Here is a 19,004-nt window from a genome sequence, read left to right on the forward strand (position 1 = left end):
TTTTTTTTTCTACCTTTGTTGTCTGGTTTCTGCTTTCCACATCTTCTCATTGAATTCCTTCCATCCACTGTGTGTCTTCTCTCTGCGTCTTCCATTTGCTGTTACTGTGCCTCTCCCGTAACCCCCCCCCCCCCCCCAATTGGTCTAGCACCCATCTTCTTCCCTCCGCTCCCGCATAGTCTGGCATCTGTCTTCTTCCCACTCTGTCTTCCACATTTCCCTTGGGGGTCTGTTCCTCTCCACCCTTCTTCAATGTCTGTTCTATTCCTTTCCACCACCACCCTTCCCTCCCTCCTTTACCATCTGTTCCTTTCTACTACCCTTCAGCTCCTCTCGCGTGGCCTATCTACCTTCCTTCCTCTTATTTTCATGGCACGTTACAATGTAATTTGTGCAAGCCACTGGAGCCTGCAAGCTCGGTCCCTGTCCCATCCCCACAAACCATCTCGCTTCTGTGCTCCTATTTTCTCCATTTCTAATATCTCCCCTATGTATCTGTCATTGCCCCCCCTGTGTCCATATACCATCCCCATGGCATGTCCCCTTTATGTCTCTGTCCCTATGCCCCATGCACATAATTTCCCCTCTTTCTGTTACCTTCCTGTGTCCAGATTTCCCCTATCTTCCTCTTCCATACCAGTGTGTCTCTTCTTTTCAACCCCATCTAGCTTTTTCCCCTCTTTCTTCCCCCCCCCCCCTGCTTCTAGCATCTGGCTCACCTGCCAGTCCTTCCCTTTCTTTCCTGCTGTGGGTTTTTCTTTCCGACTTCATCCCCTTGGCCCAGAATCCTTTTCCCTTTCACTCCCTCCTTCCAATTTGAGCCGGGAACACTAGCGATCGCATGGTCCCCGCAGCCACTACCTGCCTGCCCAATCGATCCTAGTGTTTAGCCAGCTCTCTCCCTTCTCCTCACCTTAGTTTATAGGTTTTCTTTTTCGGCGACCTGCACGCTTTCCCAAAGAGCCGCGCACGCGCGGCTGCTCAGTGTTCAATCTTCTGCTCTGCTGCAACTTCCTGTTTCCGGTTGCGTCAGAGCAGAAGATCGAAACTGAGCAGCAGCAGGTGTACGGCTCTCTGACAGTGTGCGGGTCGCCGAAAAAGAAAATCTACAAACTAAGGTGAGGAGAAGGGAGAGAGCTGGCTAAACACTAAAATCGATTGGGCAGGCGGGTGTGAGCTGCGGGGACCGCGCGATCCTTCATGCCTCACTGCGGGGACAAGACCATTCACCGCCCCACGGGCGGTGAATGGCCTTGTCCCCGTCGCCGCAGCGACTGCTAGTTTTCTTCCCCGTTTTCGGCGGGTGACCCGCGGCTAAAATGTGGTGGCCGCGGGTAAACCGCCACCGTGTCATTCTCTACTGTACATCTCATCCTCCAAGACCAAATTCGTGGCCACTGAGACGCATTAATTTGATGCTTAATCTCAATGTCCAATATCTCTAAGACCTGTCTTTGGGTTTTTATTCATATATCCAGATATCAATTTATACCACTGTGCGGCCTGGTGTCCCAGAAAGTCCGCCTGAAAGCACAAGAATTCCAAACTATACTGATTATTAAGATTTTTCTATTCAGGGAACCCTTCCTGAATAGCCTGCTTCAGCTGCAACCATCTAAAACTTTGTGATTTATTAAGGCCATATTTATGTTGCAACTGTGAAAAATCAAGCAGTTTACCATTTGAAATAATATCACCTAAAATTCGTATACCTGCAGTAATCCAATGCTTCCAAATGACTTTAAATCTGCCAATTCGAATCTTGGAGTTTAGCCAGATCGTTTGATTTATTGACTTATGAATTGGTATAGGTGTTAAATTACTAACAAAGCGTAATGTTTTCCATCTATTTATTAATATTCTATTATCTTTATATATTCTAGACATCTTAATGCTGAGAACATGACATAAACATAAAGGGAACATGAGTCGCCATTCCAACCATAGCCAATCTGGAGTATCTTCCATGAGCTCTGGGAGGACCTGATACATATCAATATGTATTATGTAGGAACCAGAGAGAAAAAACTGCATCAAAATATAATAACTCTCTGTAAAATACACTCTGTCTATTAGAATATGGACCAGTGATCAGTGCTCAATACACCAACCCGATCTCTAAACCAAATAAAGTGTGAACTAATTAATTTCTTTTATAAGAGGAGGGGCCTCAGATCCCCATGCGCTGCCAGCAGTCAGCTTATCAGCCGCACTAGAAAGGGAAACAACCTCATCATGCCCATTCTAATAGACAAGAGTGTATTTCACAAAGAGTTACTATATTTTGAAAACCCAGTACATACCCTGGCATAAAATATAGACTTGATGATACCTATAAAAATTTGGAAAATTTACCCCACCCTCCAAAATTCTTTTTTGGTAAAGATACTAAAGCAATTCTAGGCATTTTACCTAGCCAAATAAATTTTGTAAGAATACGATTTAATTTTTATAAAAAGACTCTAAAAAAAACTGGTATCATACTCATTTGATAACAAACCACAGGCAATATCATCATTTTGATTGTTTGAACTCTCTCCCACCAAGAAAGATGTAAAGGATTCCATTGCTCACACATTCTGTAACCTTTTTTATCAAAAATTTTTCATTCTCTTTCACTATGTCCTCCAGCGTATTTTTAATCCAAATTCCTAAATATTTTAATCCATCTTCCTTCCATATAAAAGAGAATGAGTTAAACAAGCCCTTTGTACAATGCACGTTAAGTGGAAGAATTTCTGATTTACTCCAATTTATCTTGTATCCTGAAAATTTTCCAAATTTCTCAATCAATTCAAGCAAGCATGGAATGGTAGTTTCTGGAATTCTCAAACTTTTCAAACTTTTTATATATAAATATATGAAATAAAAAGTTCAAAATACAAAATCACTGAAAAAGGAGGCAAAATACTTAGCTCTGGCGTCAGAGGATGTAACTGGAAAGGATCCACCGGTACAGACTTCTTTTTCCAACGGCAAACATAAGCCTCTCACAGTACACAGCCGAGTCCACGACAGAGCCAAAACCTCCAACAAGCACTTGTTTCACCAACAAATTTGGTTTCTTCAGGGATTCTCAAAAAAGCTTCCAACAGCCACAAAATTCTCCTTAAGAAATTTTCCAAACAGCTTCCAACAGCCAGAAAGTTTCACACCAGCTTCAAACGTGCATCTCTAGCATATCTCCCCTCTCCCACCTTTCCTCCAAAGTATACAGATTGAGATTTTTAAGTCTGTCCCTATATGCCTTATGATGAAGACCATTTAGTTAACTTCCTCTGGACCGACTCCATCCTTTTTATATCTTTTTGAAGGAGCTGCCTCCAGAATTGTACACAATATTCTAAATGAGGTATCAATGCCTCCTGTATAAGACTCTGGTGAAACCTCACTTAGAATATTGTGTACAATTCTGGAGGTCGCTCCTTCAAAAAGATATAAAAAGAATGGAGAAGTCGGTCCAGAGGAAATCTACTAAAATGGTGTGTGGTCTTCATGATAAGGCATATGAGAACAGACGTAGGAAAAAGGGGAGATATGATAGACGTTTAAATACCTACGTAATGTAAATGTGCATGTGTCTTGTCACCATCCTTTAGCAGTGTGCTCTGATCTTGATCAAGCTCGCAGGTTTTCATGTGTAGGATGGGGTTTGTGAATGAAGGCATACTGCCCATACTTTAACTGCATTCTAATAATTGTGCTGCTAGAGCAGAGGTCTGGAGGTGAGGGAAGGGCTTTTGAAGCCTTGTGGAGGATAGGTGGCAGTACAGGACCAGTATGGACAGTACCAAAGGATACTGCAATCCATCCCTGCAGGAATACCAAGTCATTTTCATGTTAAACTGTATCTAAATAAAGAGTCTAAATAGCTGCTTAGCTCTGAATTTTAAATGATGCATCATGCATGCTATAACAATCTTGCTTTTCTTGACAGAAAAAATGGATAGCTGCCATTTTAGTGCTCGTGCTGATTGGTCTAATTGCCTTGATTATTGGTTTGTCATTTGGCCTTAAATGATGCTTGGATTGCTTCCAGTGTGTATGCATCTCTGCCAATGTGGCAGTAAGTAACGACATTTTGGTTTGCTTCTTTTAGTTCAATTTCTATTTCATTATAGTACTGGGACATTGGTCTATAGTAAAACCTAGGACATGAATTCCTATGAACGTTGAAGCATTTACCTCACTGGCCCGCAGTAGAATCTTCTACCACCATTTAGTAAAAATTGTATAGTATTTGTAACTCCTTTCCAGACATATTTACTGCCAAATTAATACACAGGAGAGTGTGTTTACCTTTATGCTCATCCAAATTTTTGTGCAGTAAAAATAAAAATTTGGTTTCTTTAACTATTAAAGATGGAATTTATAAATCCCAAAATGTGCATTGAATTATTTCATTTACCATAGAACACTGTCCCTAATTAATGCATGGCATTGCTTGCTTGCTTTGAAGGATGATTGTGGTGAATTTCTTAAACATATTACCACAAATGAACATTGTAGTTATCATCATAAGAAACTGTTGTAATTTTTTGGGTAACAGCATCTGCTTAAAGGTATTTTTTTAATGGTAATTTTAACAGTAAAAATGTGACTTGTTATTCCAAGAGTTTCCTGCTGAATCATTGCAGTCAGAAGCACTTGCCTGGGGAGAGCAGCACCTGCCATTAACAGGGACCATTATAGATTTTCAGTGGCATTATCTGCAAAATGCCACTGAAAAGCATTTTAGACTGCTTCACTGCTATCCCAGATAGCACCAAGGTGGTCTCCAGAGTTATCTGGTAAGCAGTGATATTCAGCTTGCTAACTGGTTGACTATTTGAATAACATTAGGATATCAAAAAGGCTATTCTAACTCTGTGCTTAGTGGTCTGGATAATGGGCTGAACTAGTGCTGGCACTGACTGCTATGCCCAGATATTGAGTGCTCTCACTTATCTGGATATAAGCACTGGATATGCGGATATTTTTCAGCAGCTGCATCTGGCATTTAAAACAAATTGCCAACTACCTCAGCTGAATAGTTACCTGATTTTTTTTTTTAAAGGAATATTAGTAACTGAAACAAGACAGTATTTCCAAAATTAGAGCATTCTCCATTAAGTGAATAGAAGGTCAGTTGCAACAGTGGTAATACACAGTGGATAAATTCACACCTGATAACATGCACAGTATCAGGGCAGTAAATGTTTGTAGAAACAGCACTTGTACTTTTAGAGTGCACCATCTGGTGGTTGATTTTTTTTTTCACATAGTGAATCGTAGATCTTTTTGTTGTCGGGACTATCTGCAAAGTCCATGAGTTCTGAACCTGCTGCATCTTCTGTGTGACCTGAACAAAGTACAGCTATATGCATCTGCACTGTCTTCCATGTTTTACGAATCTGTGTTAGGATTCTGAAACTAATTTTGACTTTGCAGTGCACTGCCCTCCTATCTAACACTAATTACTGCTGATTTGTAACCGGCCTTGAACTCCCACTTAGTGAGGATTTGGCAGGCTATAAGACCAGTCAAAAAAAAAAAAAGGAACCAAATCTCTACAAGAGCATTCAGAAAAACAAAAAAAGTGGAGTCGTCAATGCTCCAACAGGGGTAGTGAAGGAAACTCACTCGTAACTATTCCTTGAAAGGAGTGTTTATTTATGCACATTGATTTGACATGACACAGTCCCTGGTTTTGGCTCTACTGAAAAAGGCTTGTTTTGCCACATTCATTATTATGTATTGGACTCCACATGTTCTTGACTTTTTGACGTCTGATGGCAGGCTTGGTATAGCTGAAACATGGACTGTGTCAGATCAAATCAATTTGCATAAATAGCCTTCCAAGGAATATTTATGACTTCTGAGTTTCCTTCACTTTCCTGGTTGGAGCATTGTTGTGACTCCATTGTTTTTTGGGGATATAACATTAACACATAACATTAACCTCAGGTTTTGAGACTAGTGTTCTCCACATCTGCTGAGCCATCTATTAATGTTTTGGTAACCACTTTCTGAGGCCTTCAAGTTCTTATCACTCCTGCATTGCAATGAGGACAATATAATATGACTTAAATGTTACAGTAACAAGATACTCCCTGAGTACCAAAGCACCCACAGTTAGTTATGGAAGAATTTAGCTATTGGTCTGACAAAATCATTCACAAATTGTCTTGAGAATCTTATGATATTTTATTGAATAGGTACATTAGGCAAGCAGGAAAGATAAGGTCTTGCTTTGTTTTATTTATGATGTAGCAATTTGAGGAGACTCTTATGACCTTAATTTTCAACAAGTTACTATTATAAACTTGATGTAATAATTTTATTGTGTTTTGAAATGTATTTTCTCCTATTTGGATAAAAAGTGCTATGTAAATTCAGGTTATTACAGTCATTCACCTTTGCAATAAATTGTGCTTAAAGAGGTGGAAGCAGAGTCCTGTCAAATAATACTTTTTTTTTTGTATTAATTTATGTTCAGCCCCTTTCAGGATATGTGTAGAGTAGAGAAAGTTTTTAGCAAAACTAAGCCACAAGAGTCTGGACTTCCAGTCAAAAACTCCACTAAAAGTTTGATGCTACAAACCATAAGAACACGGGAAGGAGGCACTGGGGGCACTATGGACACAGGAAGGAGGTACTGGGGGCATTATGGACACGGGAAGGAGGTACTGGGGGCACTATGGACACGGGAAGGAGGTACTGGGGGCACTATGGACACGGGAAGGAGGTACTGGGGGCACTATGGACATGGGAAGGAGGTACTGGGGGCACTATGAACATGGGAAGGAGGCACAGGGGACACTTTGGACACAGGAAGGAGGCACTGGGGGCACCATGGACATAGGAAGGAGGCACTGGGGGCACCATGGACACAGGAAGGAGGTACTGGGGGCACTATGGACACGGGAAGGAGGTACTGGGGGCACTATGGACACGGGAAGGAGGTACTGGGGGCACTATGGACACGGGAAGGAGGTACTGGGGGCACTATGGACACGGGAAGGAGGTACTGGGGGCACTATGGACACGGGAAGGAGGTACTGGGGGCACTATGGACACGGGAAGGAGGTACTGGGGGCACTATGGACATGGGAAGGAGGCACTGGGGGCACCATGGACACGGGAAGGAGGCACTGGGGGCACCATGGACACAGGAAGGAGGCACTGGGGGCACCATGGACACAGGAAGGAGGCACTGGGGGCACCATGGACACAGAAATTGGGGAGGCCACAGGGGCCACACAGCCTCCCCCCAAAATTTGCAGCTGCCGGTCAATTATGGCTCTACTCTCCCATCTACCTCCTCCCAGCGCTGTACTTTTAAAGCTTCTGGCCACCGTACAGTGTCAGTGAACAGGCCTACCCCTGCAAGTAGAATAAAGGGTTCTGGGACAGGCCTGCTTGTTGATGCTGCGCTGCAGCTGCCTGAAAATTTAAAAGTACACCACCGGGAGAAGGTGTGCCGAGGAGTTGGGAGCTGGTGAGAAGTTGTTCTGCAGGATTCCACTAGGGCCTTGGGTGGAGCCTGTGGGGCCCCCCTCCCCAAACAAAACAACGTTCTGCTGCCTATGCTACGACATGTAGAATAAACGATTCATAAGTTTATTTGGCACTTTGTGCACGATTGGGTGGGGGGAGGGATGTAAGCATTGCAGGCTCAATTTCTTCATTTATCCAGTTTTTCTACAAAATGCCGTTGTCTGAAATAGCATTTTTGACTATCCATTCTATAAATGGTTCACCCACAGACAATCTTTCAGATTGCCAAAGTACTTGAGGCATGTATTGGAGAATGATTACTTTTATGTTGCAGGATTTCAGTAAAGACCTGCCAGATTCTGGAAACAGTGAGATCTACAAGAGAACTTGATGGAAAGCTAATTTCAATTTTCTTATCTTGCAGAAAATGATGATCATAATTATTTGCATAATTATATTGATTGTGATCCTTGGAATTATCCTTGGAGTATCATTGTCCTAGCTGGCATGGCCCAGGAGAGGCAACAAGTTCTCCGGAAACTCCAGAAGATATCAAAAATGAAATTGGACACAGTCCTAGCAAAGGCTCTCTTCCACATATCAGGTCATAACAGATCTGCACCAATCTGCCATCAGGGATGCCAAGGTGCAAAAAAACTAACAGACTCCAGCACAGAATGTGTGTGGTAAATTTGACTACAGGTATTTTGTTGTTCTTCCAAATAAACCGCCACTTAAAATTTACATTTTTTAAGTAACTTGATATGAGGGATGGTCTTAACCATGAATAATTGGAATTTTTGTAAAATAATGAATTTAATGAAAGCAGCACTTCTACAGCAGTAGACTTTTTTTGGATTTGGGTGGCATTAATGTTTCACTACCATTATGTTACTAATTAGTGTGATTTGGTATTAGCTGTATGTCATTATAATGAAGAGGAATTGAAGATAGCATTTGAGAGGGAGTCCACAGTTTGTATTTGAAACACTGAAGGCTTGTCTGTCTTCAATTCTTTTTGCTATATATGTCTTCCTCCCTTGCTCCCCTCACCCCCAGAGGTGGAAGTGGATGCGGTTTTACTCCTAAAAACCATTTTTGTATATTGATCTTTGCACAGTTCTGTTTTTAACAGCAATGTGAAATCTTAGCATGTGAATATTTTTTTCTGGTTTACAGTGCTACTTGTAGCAACCAAAACAATTTGCTTGTTAATAGTGACCAAAACGACTCGGAAATCAGACAAAGCTTTCTAAGAAAGATAAACTATTTATACTTAAAACATCCGTTTCCATCTGTAGCATTAACTTTTATAATGATAACAATCCAAGCTCCTAGCTTTGGAAGTGTAAACATTATATTTGGAGTTCTTTCCAAGCTTAATTTTTTGAGCTTAATATTTCAGCTCTTTCCTCATGCTCCTCCTCCTGGGATATTTTTTAATGCCACATGGTTTTGTGGTGTAATAATCAGAATGTCATTTCTCTTTTCTGCGAAGCTGCAAATGAACTCTGATCTCTTCAGCCTTATGTATCCACTTGCTTACATTCCCTGACTGTTCAAGTCTTAGATGGGTTATAGGAGAGAGACTTACCAGGGATAGAGTCTGTCACCATAATTTTTGTTCAATAAAGACTTTTCCCCCATTGCTTGAGGGCATCTTGTCGTGTGCATTTCCTGTAATATTTACAAATTGATTAAAGCTAACTTTTTTTCTGTATACCTGTATAATCTAAGTAAAATGAAGCTTACATTTCATAATCTGTTTTAAGTATTTGAAAGGTTTGATTGTACAGATAGTCCACAGTGAATAAAGATTTGCTATAGAAGCCAAACTTTGAAGAAGCTTCTTCAACTTTAAAATACCTTTTTTTTTTTAAATTTAATAGGGTTTCCTATATTTTGACATGAAATCTGTAATGCATTTTTAAATGAAGGGACCTGAAGTGTTATGCTAGTGACTGTAGTGACTGTAGTTACAGTAAACATTTTACTTATAACCAAATTAAGAGGGGTTATTTACCAAGTGTGCACTAATGCTTTTTTTTTTTTTTCACACATTAGCTACCACAGGGCTTATTCTGTGCACCTAGCCCTTTGGTGGGTAATGATGATTTTAGTGTGTTCTGTTATTGACTGACCCCTGAGGCTTAAATGATTCTTATGTTTCATATATAGATTTATCCAGTTTTTCTACAAAACACCCTTGTCTGAAATAGCATTTTTGACTACCCATTCTGTAAATGGTTCACCCACAGACAATGTAGAATATACAATGAAGGTTGTTTGAATGCAGTCCAAAAGCTAGGCTTATTTTCTCATCACTATTAGGATAGTTATATGTTCCATATTGTGCCATGTAAATCTGTATGTTAGATCTGTCTATCCTGTTACTACAACTTACATAGCTGCATAAAATATACAATATTGTTTATGTATACAGCGTTTTTTAATGAAAATGTATCAAAGTATAATCAGTGAAGTATGCATCTTTTTTTTTTTTTTTAACAATATCTACATTGTGAAATATATTCCCTTCTCTAAGGGTTTTTCCAGTGCAATGTACAATATACTGTGAAGGCTTTTCAGATCTGTAGTGTTTTACATAGCATTAATACATCTGTATGGTGGTAACTTATTGGGAAATGAGACTTGTCTGTTTATGGTGTTTCTTTGAAATTCTCCTTCACAGCCTTTGGTCACTGTACAAGTAAAAAGTCTGTTTACATATATTGATCGATGTTAAAAATAAAAAAAAATACAAGAAGCAAGGTGACTTAATCCAGCGCTGGTTAGTTTATAGATCTGTCTGCCCCATCTTCTCAACGTAGAACCAGAGTAGCATTTGGGGAAGGAAGGGGTATACCCGAGCATCAGACTAACTGATTGTCCCCAGATGCTTCATAATATAATATGAGAAGCAGCACATTATGAGTTTGATGCAACTATACTTCACTGTGTAAAAAATAAAGAAACACTACCAAATGACTTTGTACATCCATCTAATATGCACAAATAAACATCTTCAAGGCCTTATTTTCAGAGTGAACCTTCCAGTCAGTCTCATTTTCTCAGATGAGCAGATTTTGCTAAATTGAATGGGCCTAGAATATTCTGCTTTAAATATTTTTGAACAAATGAGACTTGGACAGTCTTTTTAGATTTTTTTTTTATTGTTTTGTTTTAATGTACCAAAAACAAGGTTGGTTCATTTTTTTTAACATGTTATAGGTAAGAGGTCTTTTTATTTAATGTTGAAGAATGTTTTATATGATGTATTTTTTTTTTTTTAATTTTACATTTTTTTTTGTACGAATCTTATTTATAACCTTTTTCCAGAATATTTGAGGCTAGTTTTATTTTGGGCATGCTGAATGCTGGGGTGCAGGTGATTGAAGCAAAGTATAGTGATGGTTCTAAAGCAATCCAAAGAACTTGTCAGAGCTGGACACATCTATTTGACATATTTTGGCCATTGTTCCACATTAAGATAATGTTTTACAAAAGGAATGCCATGGGCCTAATTTATGAAAGTCTTTTTTCTCCAAGAAACACACAGGGGGATGCAAAGCCCCATTTATATAAGTATGTACAACACCATGTGTGTAAAAAATCAGAAAAGGTTCTTCTTAGAGACACATGCCTGCCATCTAACCATATCAGCATCCAGAAATTTGGTTTCAGAACAGGTTTTAAAGGAAAGAAAACTTCTCCATTTTATGTACTAATTTCATTTTTGCTAATAATAAAGCACTTTTTGACCATTATCTTGTGATTTATTTGAACTGTTTGTTTTGTGCATCCTAGCTTTTTTGACTACTTGGAGTTAGCAAAGTTTTGAAACACTTCACTGAAGAATTGGGTTTTAAGGTAAAGGAGAGTGGTAGAGACAAAAAGCCAGTATGGGTAGTGATGCCGTGCTTTAGAATAAGTTATGTATTATATCAGACGGGCAGGCCTTTTAAAAGAAACAATAAAGGCAGTGGAATGAAGTTGATCACCTGCGTGTCAAGAAAGCTTCTTAGCTTTTTCTGGGCTTTTTGAGAACAGATCTAAACTGAAATTATGGTGACATCACCCATATGTTACAGATCTTAACTGGCTTGTCCGTAGAGAACTGGTGGTTGATTATTGCTACTGGCTAAAGTTGAGCTTCTGCCCTTGTCACTGTGTAACACAAAGTATGCTTTGGCCAGTAGACCAGAGAAAGTAGCATAGGAAATGTGCTCTCCAGTTTGTCATCTCTAGTATTTTTAATCAATTTTTCTTATTTTAAGTATATAAAATCTGCATCATGGGGGGATGAGAGTTTTTTTAGCAGGAGATTTAGGGGTCTTTTGACAAAGTTGAGATAAGAGCACGCTAAGGCGATTTATTATTTATTTTAAAAATTTCTATACTGTTTAGAACTAAACGGTTTACATAATTTTACATACATAAAATTTTTTTTTTTTTTTTAAATTTTTATTTATAAGTTTTCCATTCTTACAATATTTGAGTAATATAATATACAATAAAGTTTTTTTACATATTTAAAATATTATCATTAATAATACATCGTATTTAAAATATAATATGATAAAGATTATACATTAGCATATAAAATATAATTCCCATCCCCTTTTTATATAGTATATTTCCATTAATTAGTCAAATCCCACCCCATTCATATATAATTATTTATCATTGTGCTAAGAACTAATCATTAGAATATTTTGTCAATGGTTGCCAAATTTTATTAAAATTAAGATGATTTCCCTGTTGTAACGCTATTATTTTTTCCATTTTATAAATATGACAAACAGAATTCCACCAGAACGTATAATTTAATTTGGTGTAATCTTTCCAATTTTGAGTAATTTGTTGCATGGCGACTCCTGTTAGTATCAGTAATAGCTTATTATTGTTTGCTGAAATCGGACTCTTAGTTCTCATTGCAGTACCAAATAATATGGTGTCATACGAGAGTCCTACGTGATTCTCTAGTAACTTATTAATTTGGGGCCAAATTAAATTCCAAAATGCGTTTACAAAGGGACAAAAAAAGATTAAATGATCTAACGTCCCTATTTCCAATTTACAATGCCAGCATCTATTAGATCTAGTACTATCTATTTTTTGCAGGCGCGTTGGGGTCCAGAATACTCTATGTAATAAAAATAACCATGTTTGATTCATAGATGCTGACCTTGTAGATCTTAATCTCCAGGACCAAAATCGTGGCCATTGAGATTCAGAAATTGTCTGACCTATCTCAATACTCCAAATATCCCTAAGACCTGTTTTCTTTTTTTTATTTAAAAATCCATATATCAATTTGTACCATTTTGCGGCTTGGTGACCCAACAAATCCGTCTGGAAAGATAGAACCTGTAAACTATATTGATTATTTAGATTTTTCCATTCAGGGAACCCTACCTGAATGGCCTGCTTCAATTGCATCCATTTAAAATATTGTGATTTATTTAATCCAAATTTATTTTGCAATTGTGAAAAACTAAGCAGTGAACCTTCTGATATGATATCATTCAATGTTCTTATTCCTGCATTTATCCATTGTTTCCAGACGATTTTAAATCCGCCAATTCTGATCCTGGAGTTTATCCATATTGATTGATTTAGAGATTTAGCAATAGGTTCAGGTGATAAATTACTAATATATCTCAATGTTTTCCAAGTGTCAAATAAAATTCTGTGGTCTTTGTATCTTTTAGGCATTGTTATAGTTATTAACTGTTCTGGATATAAAGGGAACAGGAGCCGCCATTCTAAATATAGCCAATCTGGTACATTTTCTAGAAGCTCTGGGAGAATCCAATACATACCCTGTCTTAAGATATAGGCTTGATGATACCTATAAAAATTTGGAAAATTTACCCCCCTTCCATAATTGGTCTTTGTAATGATACTAAAGCGATTCTTGATCTTTTCCCACACCAAACAAATTTTGTAAGAATATTGTTAAGTTTTTTATAAAATGACCCCTGAAAAAATATTGGAATCATACTCATTTGGTAACAAACCACAGGCAATATCATCATTTTAATTGTTTGAATTCTTCCCCACCAAGAAAGATGTAATGGATTCCATTGCTCACACATTTCTGTTATTTTTTTCAATAAAAGTTTTTCATTCTCTTTGACTGTGTCTTCAATTGTATTTTTGATCATAATTCCTAAGTATTTTATACCATCATCTTTCCAAATAAATGAATATGGGTCAAATAATCCTTTGGTACAATGAACATTTATTGGGAGAATTTCAGATTTGTTCCAATTAATTTTATATCCAGAAAAAGTACCATATGTTTCTATTAAATTAAGTATACATGGAATAGTAGTTTCCGGTTTTCTTAAATATAATAATATATCATCTGCATATGCAGATATTTTAAATTCAAAATTGTTAAATGATATTCCCTCTATCTCCTTAGTTTTGTTTATTGCAATTAATAAAGGTTCTAGGACAATATCAAAAAGTAAAGGAGACAGAGGGCATCCTTGTCTAACTCCCCTGTGCAAGTTAAATCTATTTGATAAATTATTATTAATATATAATCTTGCTCCAGGAGAGCTATACAATGTCTGAATCATTTCAATAAAACCGGATCCTATACCAAACCATTGTAAAGCTTGGTATATAAAATTCCATTCCACTCTGTCAAAAGCTTTTTCTGCATCTAAAGATATTAAAAAAGCTGGATCATTTATATTTTTTGCTAAATTTAATGAGTGGAATGCTAATCTAGTATTATTTGATGAATGTCTTTTAGCAATAAATCCTGTTTGATGTACATCAATAATGAAAGGGAGAGCTTTTGCCAATCTTAATGCTAATACTTTAGCCATTAATTTGTTATCCACATTCAATAATGAAATAGGCCTGTAATTTGAAACCAGAGTAGGATCTTTGTTTGGTTTTGGTAAGACTATAATTATTGATTCTGCCATAGTACCAGAAATTTTTCCATTCTTTGATTGATATTGATATAAATTTAACAGATGTGGTAATATGATATTTTGAAAAAATTTATAAAATTCAACAGTATACCCATCTCCACCTGGAGCGGATCCAACTCTAAGAGACTTCAATGCTGTTTCTAATTCTTTTAAAGATATAGGTTCTTCTAAACTTCCTTTTATATGATCTGGAATATTTGGTCCAATATATGAATTTAAAAAAGTTAATCCGTCTTGTTCTTTATTTTTATAAGAATTGGAAGTATATAATTCTTTATAAAAATCAAGAAATTGTGTTATAATATCTTTTGTGTTGGTATGTGTGTTACCTTTTGTATCTTTAATTGCAATAATCTTAGATTTTCTTTTCTTTGCTTTTAGAAAGTTTGCTAATAATTTACCAGCTTTATTTGAATTTCCATAATATTGTACTTGTTTGTTGAAAATGTCTTTCCTCACAATTTGAGAAGAAATTTCATTGTATTTAACTTTTAATTTTAATAATTCTTGTAATGTATTATTTTCCCATTTCTCAATTAATTTATTTTCTAATAATTTAATTTGCTTTCCCATCTCAATAAATTGTTTTTTTTTTTTGTTTGTTAATAAATGTTGAATATGAAATAATATTTCCTCTCATAGTTGCTTTAAAAGCATCCCATAAGATCTCAGCATTAATATCATCTGATTCATTAAATTGAAAGAATTCTTGCATTTTTATTTTGAAATCTTCAAGAAATTTTGAATCCGCTAATAAATCATTATTAAATCTCCAAATTAAATCAGAGTTTTCAGCATCATAATTTTGAAGATTAATCCACACACCAGCATGATCTGAAATTATAATGGGATCAATTACTGCTTTTAAGACACGCTGCGCTATATTATTAGAAACAAATATATAATCAATTCGTGAAAAGGATTTATGGACCTGAGAACAAAAAGAAAATTCCTGATCATTAAAATGAAGAATTCGCCATATATCTACTAAATCACAAGATAGTATCAAATTATCTAAGCCTAATGATTTCATAACTTTACTTGGTTTTTTATCCAATATCGGATCCATTACAGCATTGAAATCCCCTGCTACTATTAAATTAGATGTAGCCAGTGGTAAGAGCAATTGTTGAATTTGTTTAAAAAACTCCATTTGATTCGTATTAGGAGCATATAAATTGAATAAATTCAGGGTAGTATTTCCCAGAACCATTTCGACATGCACCCATCTTCCTAAGGGATCATAATTAATTAGTTTAAAATCTGCATTACATTTTTTATTTATTAGAACAGCCACTCCAGCCTTTTTCTTTAAAGCCGGTGCAAATAAACATTTAGAAATAAAACCTCCAGATAATTTTTTTGATTCAATTTCCGAAAGATGAGTTTCTTGAATAAAATAAATATCCGCATTTTGATTTTTAAGGAACGATAATAATTTCTTCTTCTTAATAGGATGATTTAAACCATTGACATTCAGCGAATACATTTTTAGATCCATCTGATTAATAATTATACTTAATCAATATTCTATGATTGTTTACATGATTAGCTCCTAGCACATTCATTGAAAATTTATCCCCTAACCCACCCATTATTTTCCCTCCCCTCCCACCCATTATCTTATTCTGATTTGGAACACGCATTGGTCATGCAAAACCTACATCTCCATCCCCAGGCAACTAATAATTCATTATATTATTTAAAAACAAATTTCTAAATTCAATACATTCTTTATACTTCCACCCTTATATTATTAAAAATTATATTCATTTAATCTATAAAATTTTATAAATTTACTGAGAATTATATATATTTGATTCATAAAATTAAATTCAATATCATGTATACATGTAATATAATACTCTTAATAAATAAACATATTACAAATATAGTTCTTATTCTCTATATATCTGATATATTAATAATAATGCATTTCAATCATTTTCATAGATCATATATATCTGTAATTCATCATATAAATTAAATATATCCATTTTTATATAAATATTAATATTAATAATAATGCATTTCAATTATTTTCATAAATCTTCTTCATAATGAATTAATTTGAATGAATAATTGAATAAAATAAACATTTTATCTCAATAAATAAGTTTTATAATAAATTCATGTTTTATTAATTATCTACCAATCAATTACTTAATTTTTTGTTTTTCATAATAAGTTAATATGACTGAATATTTGAATTTAATAAAAAATTTTATAATAGATATCTATTTTATTAATTAATCCTTTCAATATTCAAATTTTTTTTTTCTTGTATATATTTCATAAAATTATAATTTTCTTACATAGAATTAAAATATTATTTTTATAATAAATTAATATATTTCATTTTTATATATTATTCTCAATATAACAGTAACTAATTTTCTTTTCAATATTTTTAATAATAAAAACATTGTAATTCGTTTCATTATTCATTAATCATAATAAGTTAATATGCTATATAATTGAATAAATTCTATATTTGATTAAATTATGTATTATATAAATAAATTTATAATAATTTAATAATTTTTTATATTATATTTATATATATATATTTTTTTTAAATTTTTTTTTTTTTTTTTATTTTTTCCTATTAATATTAATGAATATAGATGCTAATATATTATTAATAATTAATTTAATAAAATAATATTATATTATTGCATTCAGTATATCAGTATAAATATTTCCAGTTAGTATCATTTCTTATTTCTTAATTAATTTTTTTAATAATCTTCTTTCTTTTCCCTTTTTTCCATGTCCTTTCTTATTTCTTCTTTCTTCTTTCTTCTTTTTTTTTCTTCAGCATAGTTATTTTTTTTTCCATGTCCTTTCTTGTTTCTTCTTTCTTCTTTCTTCTATCTTTCTTCAGGATAGTTATTTATTTTTTTTTATGTGAATATAGGATCTTTTTGTGTCAAAAATTCTTTCAGTTTTGCAGGGTCTTGAAAGTATATGGATTTATTTCCACTGGATACTCTCATAGTAGATGGATAATATAGTCCATATATGTATCCTTTTTCTTTCAGCTGCTGTCTGTATGTGAGGAATTGTTTTCTTATGTTTGCTGTATATCTAGCAAAATCCTGAACTAAAATCAGTTTTGATCCTTTGTAGTTCAAGTTTTTATTTGCTTTTGCCATTTTTAATATTTCTTGAGCTTGTTGATATCTTAAAACCTTGAATATCAAAGGTCTTGGAGCAGCCTGATTTACTGGCTTTCTTGTGGGGATTCTGTGGGCTCTTTCAATTTCTAACGGCCATTTTGAATTGAGCTGAAGTAGTTTAGGCAAAAGATTTTCCAGGAATTGCACAGGATCTCCCCCTTCAATATTTTCAGCCAGCCCCAAAATTCTGATGTTCTTTCTTTTTCCTCTATTCTCCATGTCCACCATTTGATTTTTTAAAGCTGTTATTTCTTTTTTATCTTTGTCATATTCCTGTGTGAAGGAATCAAACCTCTCCATTTTTTCTTCCAGCACTGTCATTCTCAGTCTCTCCGTTTGGATCTCTTGTTTCATGTTGAGAAGTTCTTCTTTTACTTCATTTATTTTATTGGCATTTTCAGTCAGCATTAGTTTTATTTTGAAGAGTTCAGTCATTATATCAGATTTTTCAGTCAGTTCTTCAGTCTCCATCGGGAACGGTACACTCGATGGTGACAGGGGAGTAACTTTTGTTCTTTTTGCTGATATTCCTGAAGTTGAAGGTTTTTCAGCTTTCCCCTGCTTCATGCTTGCCATCTCCGACGTTGTTTTATATATTTTTAGTGGCGATTTGAAAAAGTGAAAGTTTTATTTTTGTTCCGTTTGTTGCCTGGATACGGGAGCGCTGCGGTTAGGCTGCCATATCGTGCGCGCTCCAAGCCACTACATACATAAAATTAAAAAAAAATAAAACACAAACAATCCTCTGAGATCATATCTGCAAACTTAACATCAAGACTTATATAAAAAGATCATTAATAATTTAACAACTCTGCCAGAGAGAGAACTTATTGACTAGAAAAAGGCATCTACAAATAATTGTGTCTTGAGTACCGTAATTTTCTAAATGAATCCTTTTCACGGCAGTTTCGTATTTGGTCCACAAGGGAGTTGCATATTTTAACTCCTGCACAACAGAAAGTCATTTTATCAGTCTCCACAAGCCTCGGGTTAGCATTTGTTTTCAGTAAAGCTAAATTCTCAGAATGTAATGATCTGTTTGGTAAGTAACTAAGCATATTATTTTTAAACAATTCTGGTATGATTCCATATAAGAATTGATGACAAATCATTACTGCTTTATATTGTATTCTGAAAACAACTGGTAACCAGTGCAATTGTTGGAGATGAGGCGAAATGTGATCATATTTCCCATCATCCCATTATCAATCTTGCTGCATTTTGTGCAACTTGCAATGCTCTGCACCTTGCCTTTGTTATTCTAAGGTGTACAGGGCATTGCAGTAATCAAGTCTATGTGGAGCTTTCCTATGTGTTATGGCCATTTTTACAGCTGTTCGAAAATGGCTGTTTTTTTTGTTTTTTTTACATTTTCCAAATTAAT

General features: G+C 35.2%; 1 protein-coding gene across 3 annotated transcripts in view; it reads left to right on the forward strand.

Annotated features, from left to right (window-relative positions):
- The window catches only part of STX2 (syntaxin 2), a 109,899-nt gene extending 98,653 nt beyond the window's left edge, over positions 1–11,246 (forward strand). The window contains exons 10-11 of one of the 3 annotated variants that reach the window (XM_033956380.1): positions 3,938–4,066; positions 6,479–6,617. In XM_033956380.1, the coding sequence (XP_033812271.1) occupies positions 3,938–4,021 (84 nt within the window). In that variant the 3' untranslated portion in view covers positions 4,022–4,066; positions 6,479–6,617. Of the gene's footprint in view, positions 1–3,937; positions 4,067–6,478; positions 6,618–7,903 lie in introns of those variants that run through there. The other 2 variants (XM_033956379.1, XM_033956381.1) reach the window with 2 other exon arrangements.
- Positions 11,247–19,004: the final 7,758 nt, after the last annotated feature.

This window comes from Geotrypetes seraphini, chromosome 8, assembly GCF_902459505.1.
Source record: "Geotrypetes seraphini chromosome 8, aGeoSer1.1, whole genome shotgun sequence".
NCBI classification, from domain to species: Eukaryota; Metazoa; Chordata; class Amphibia; order Gymnophiona; family Dermophiidae; genus Geotrypetes; species Geotrypetes seraphini.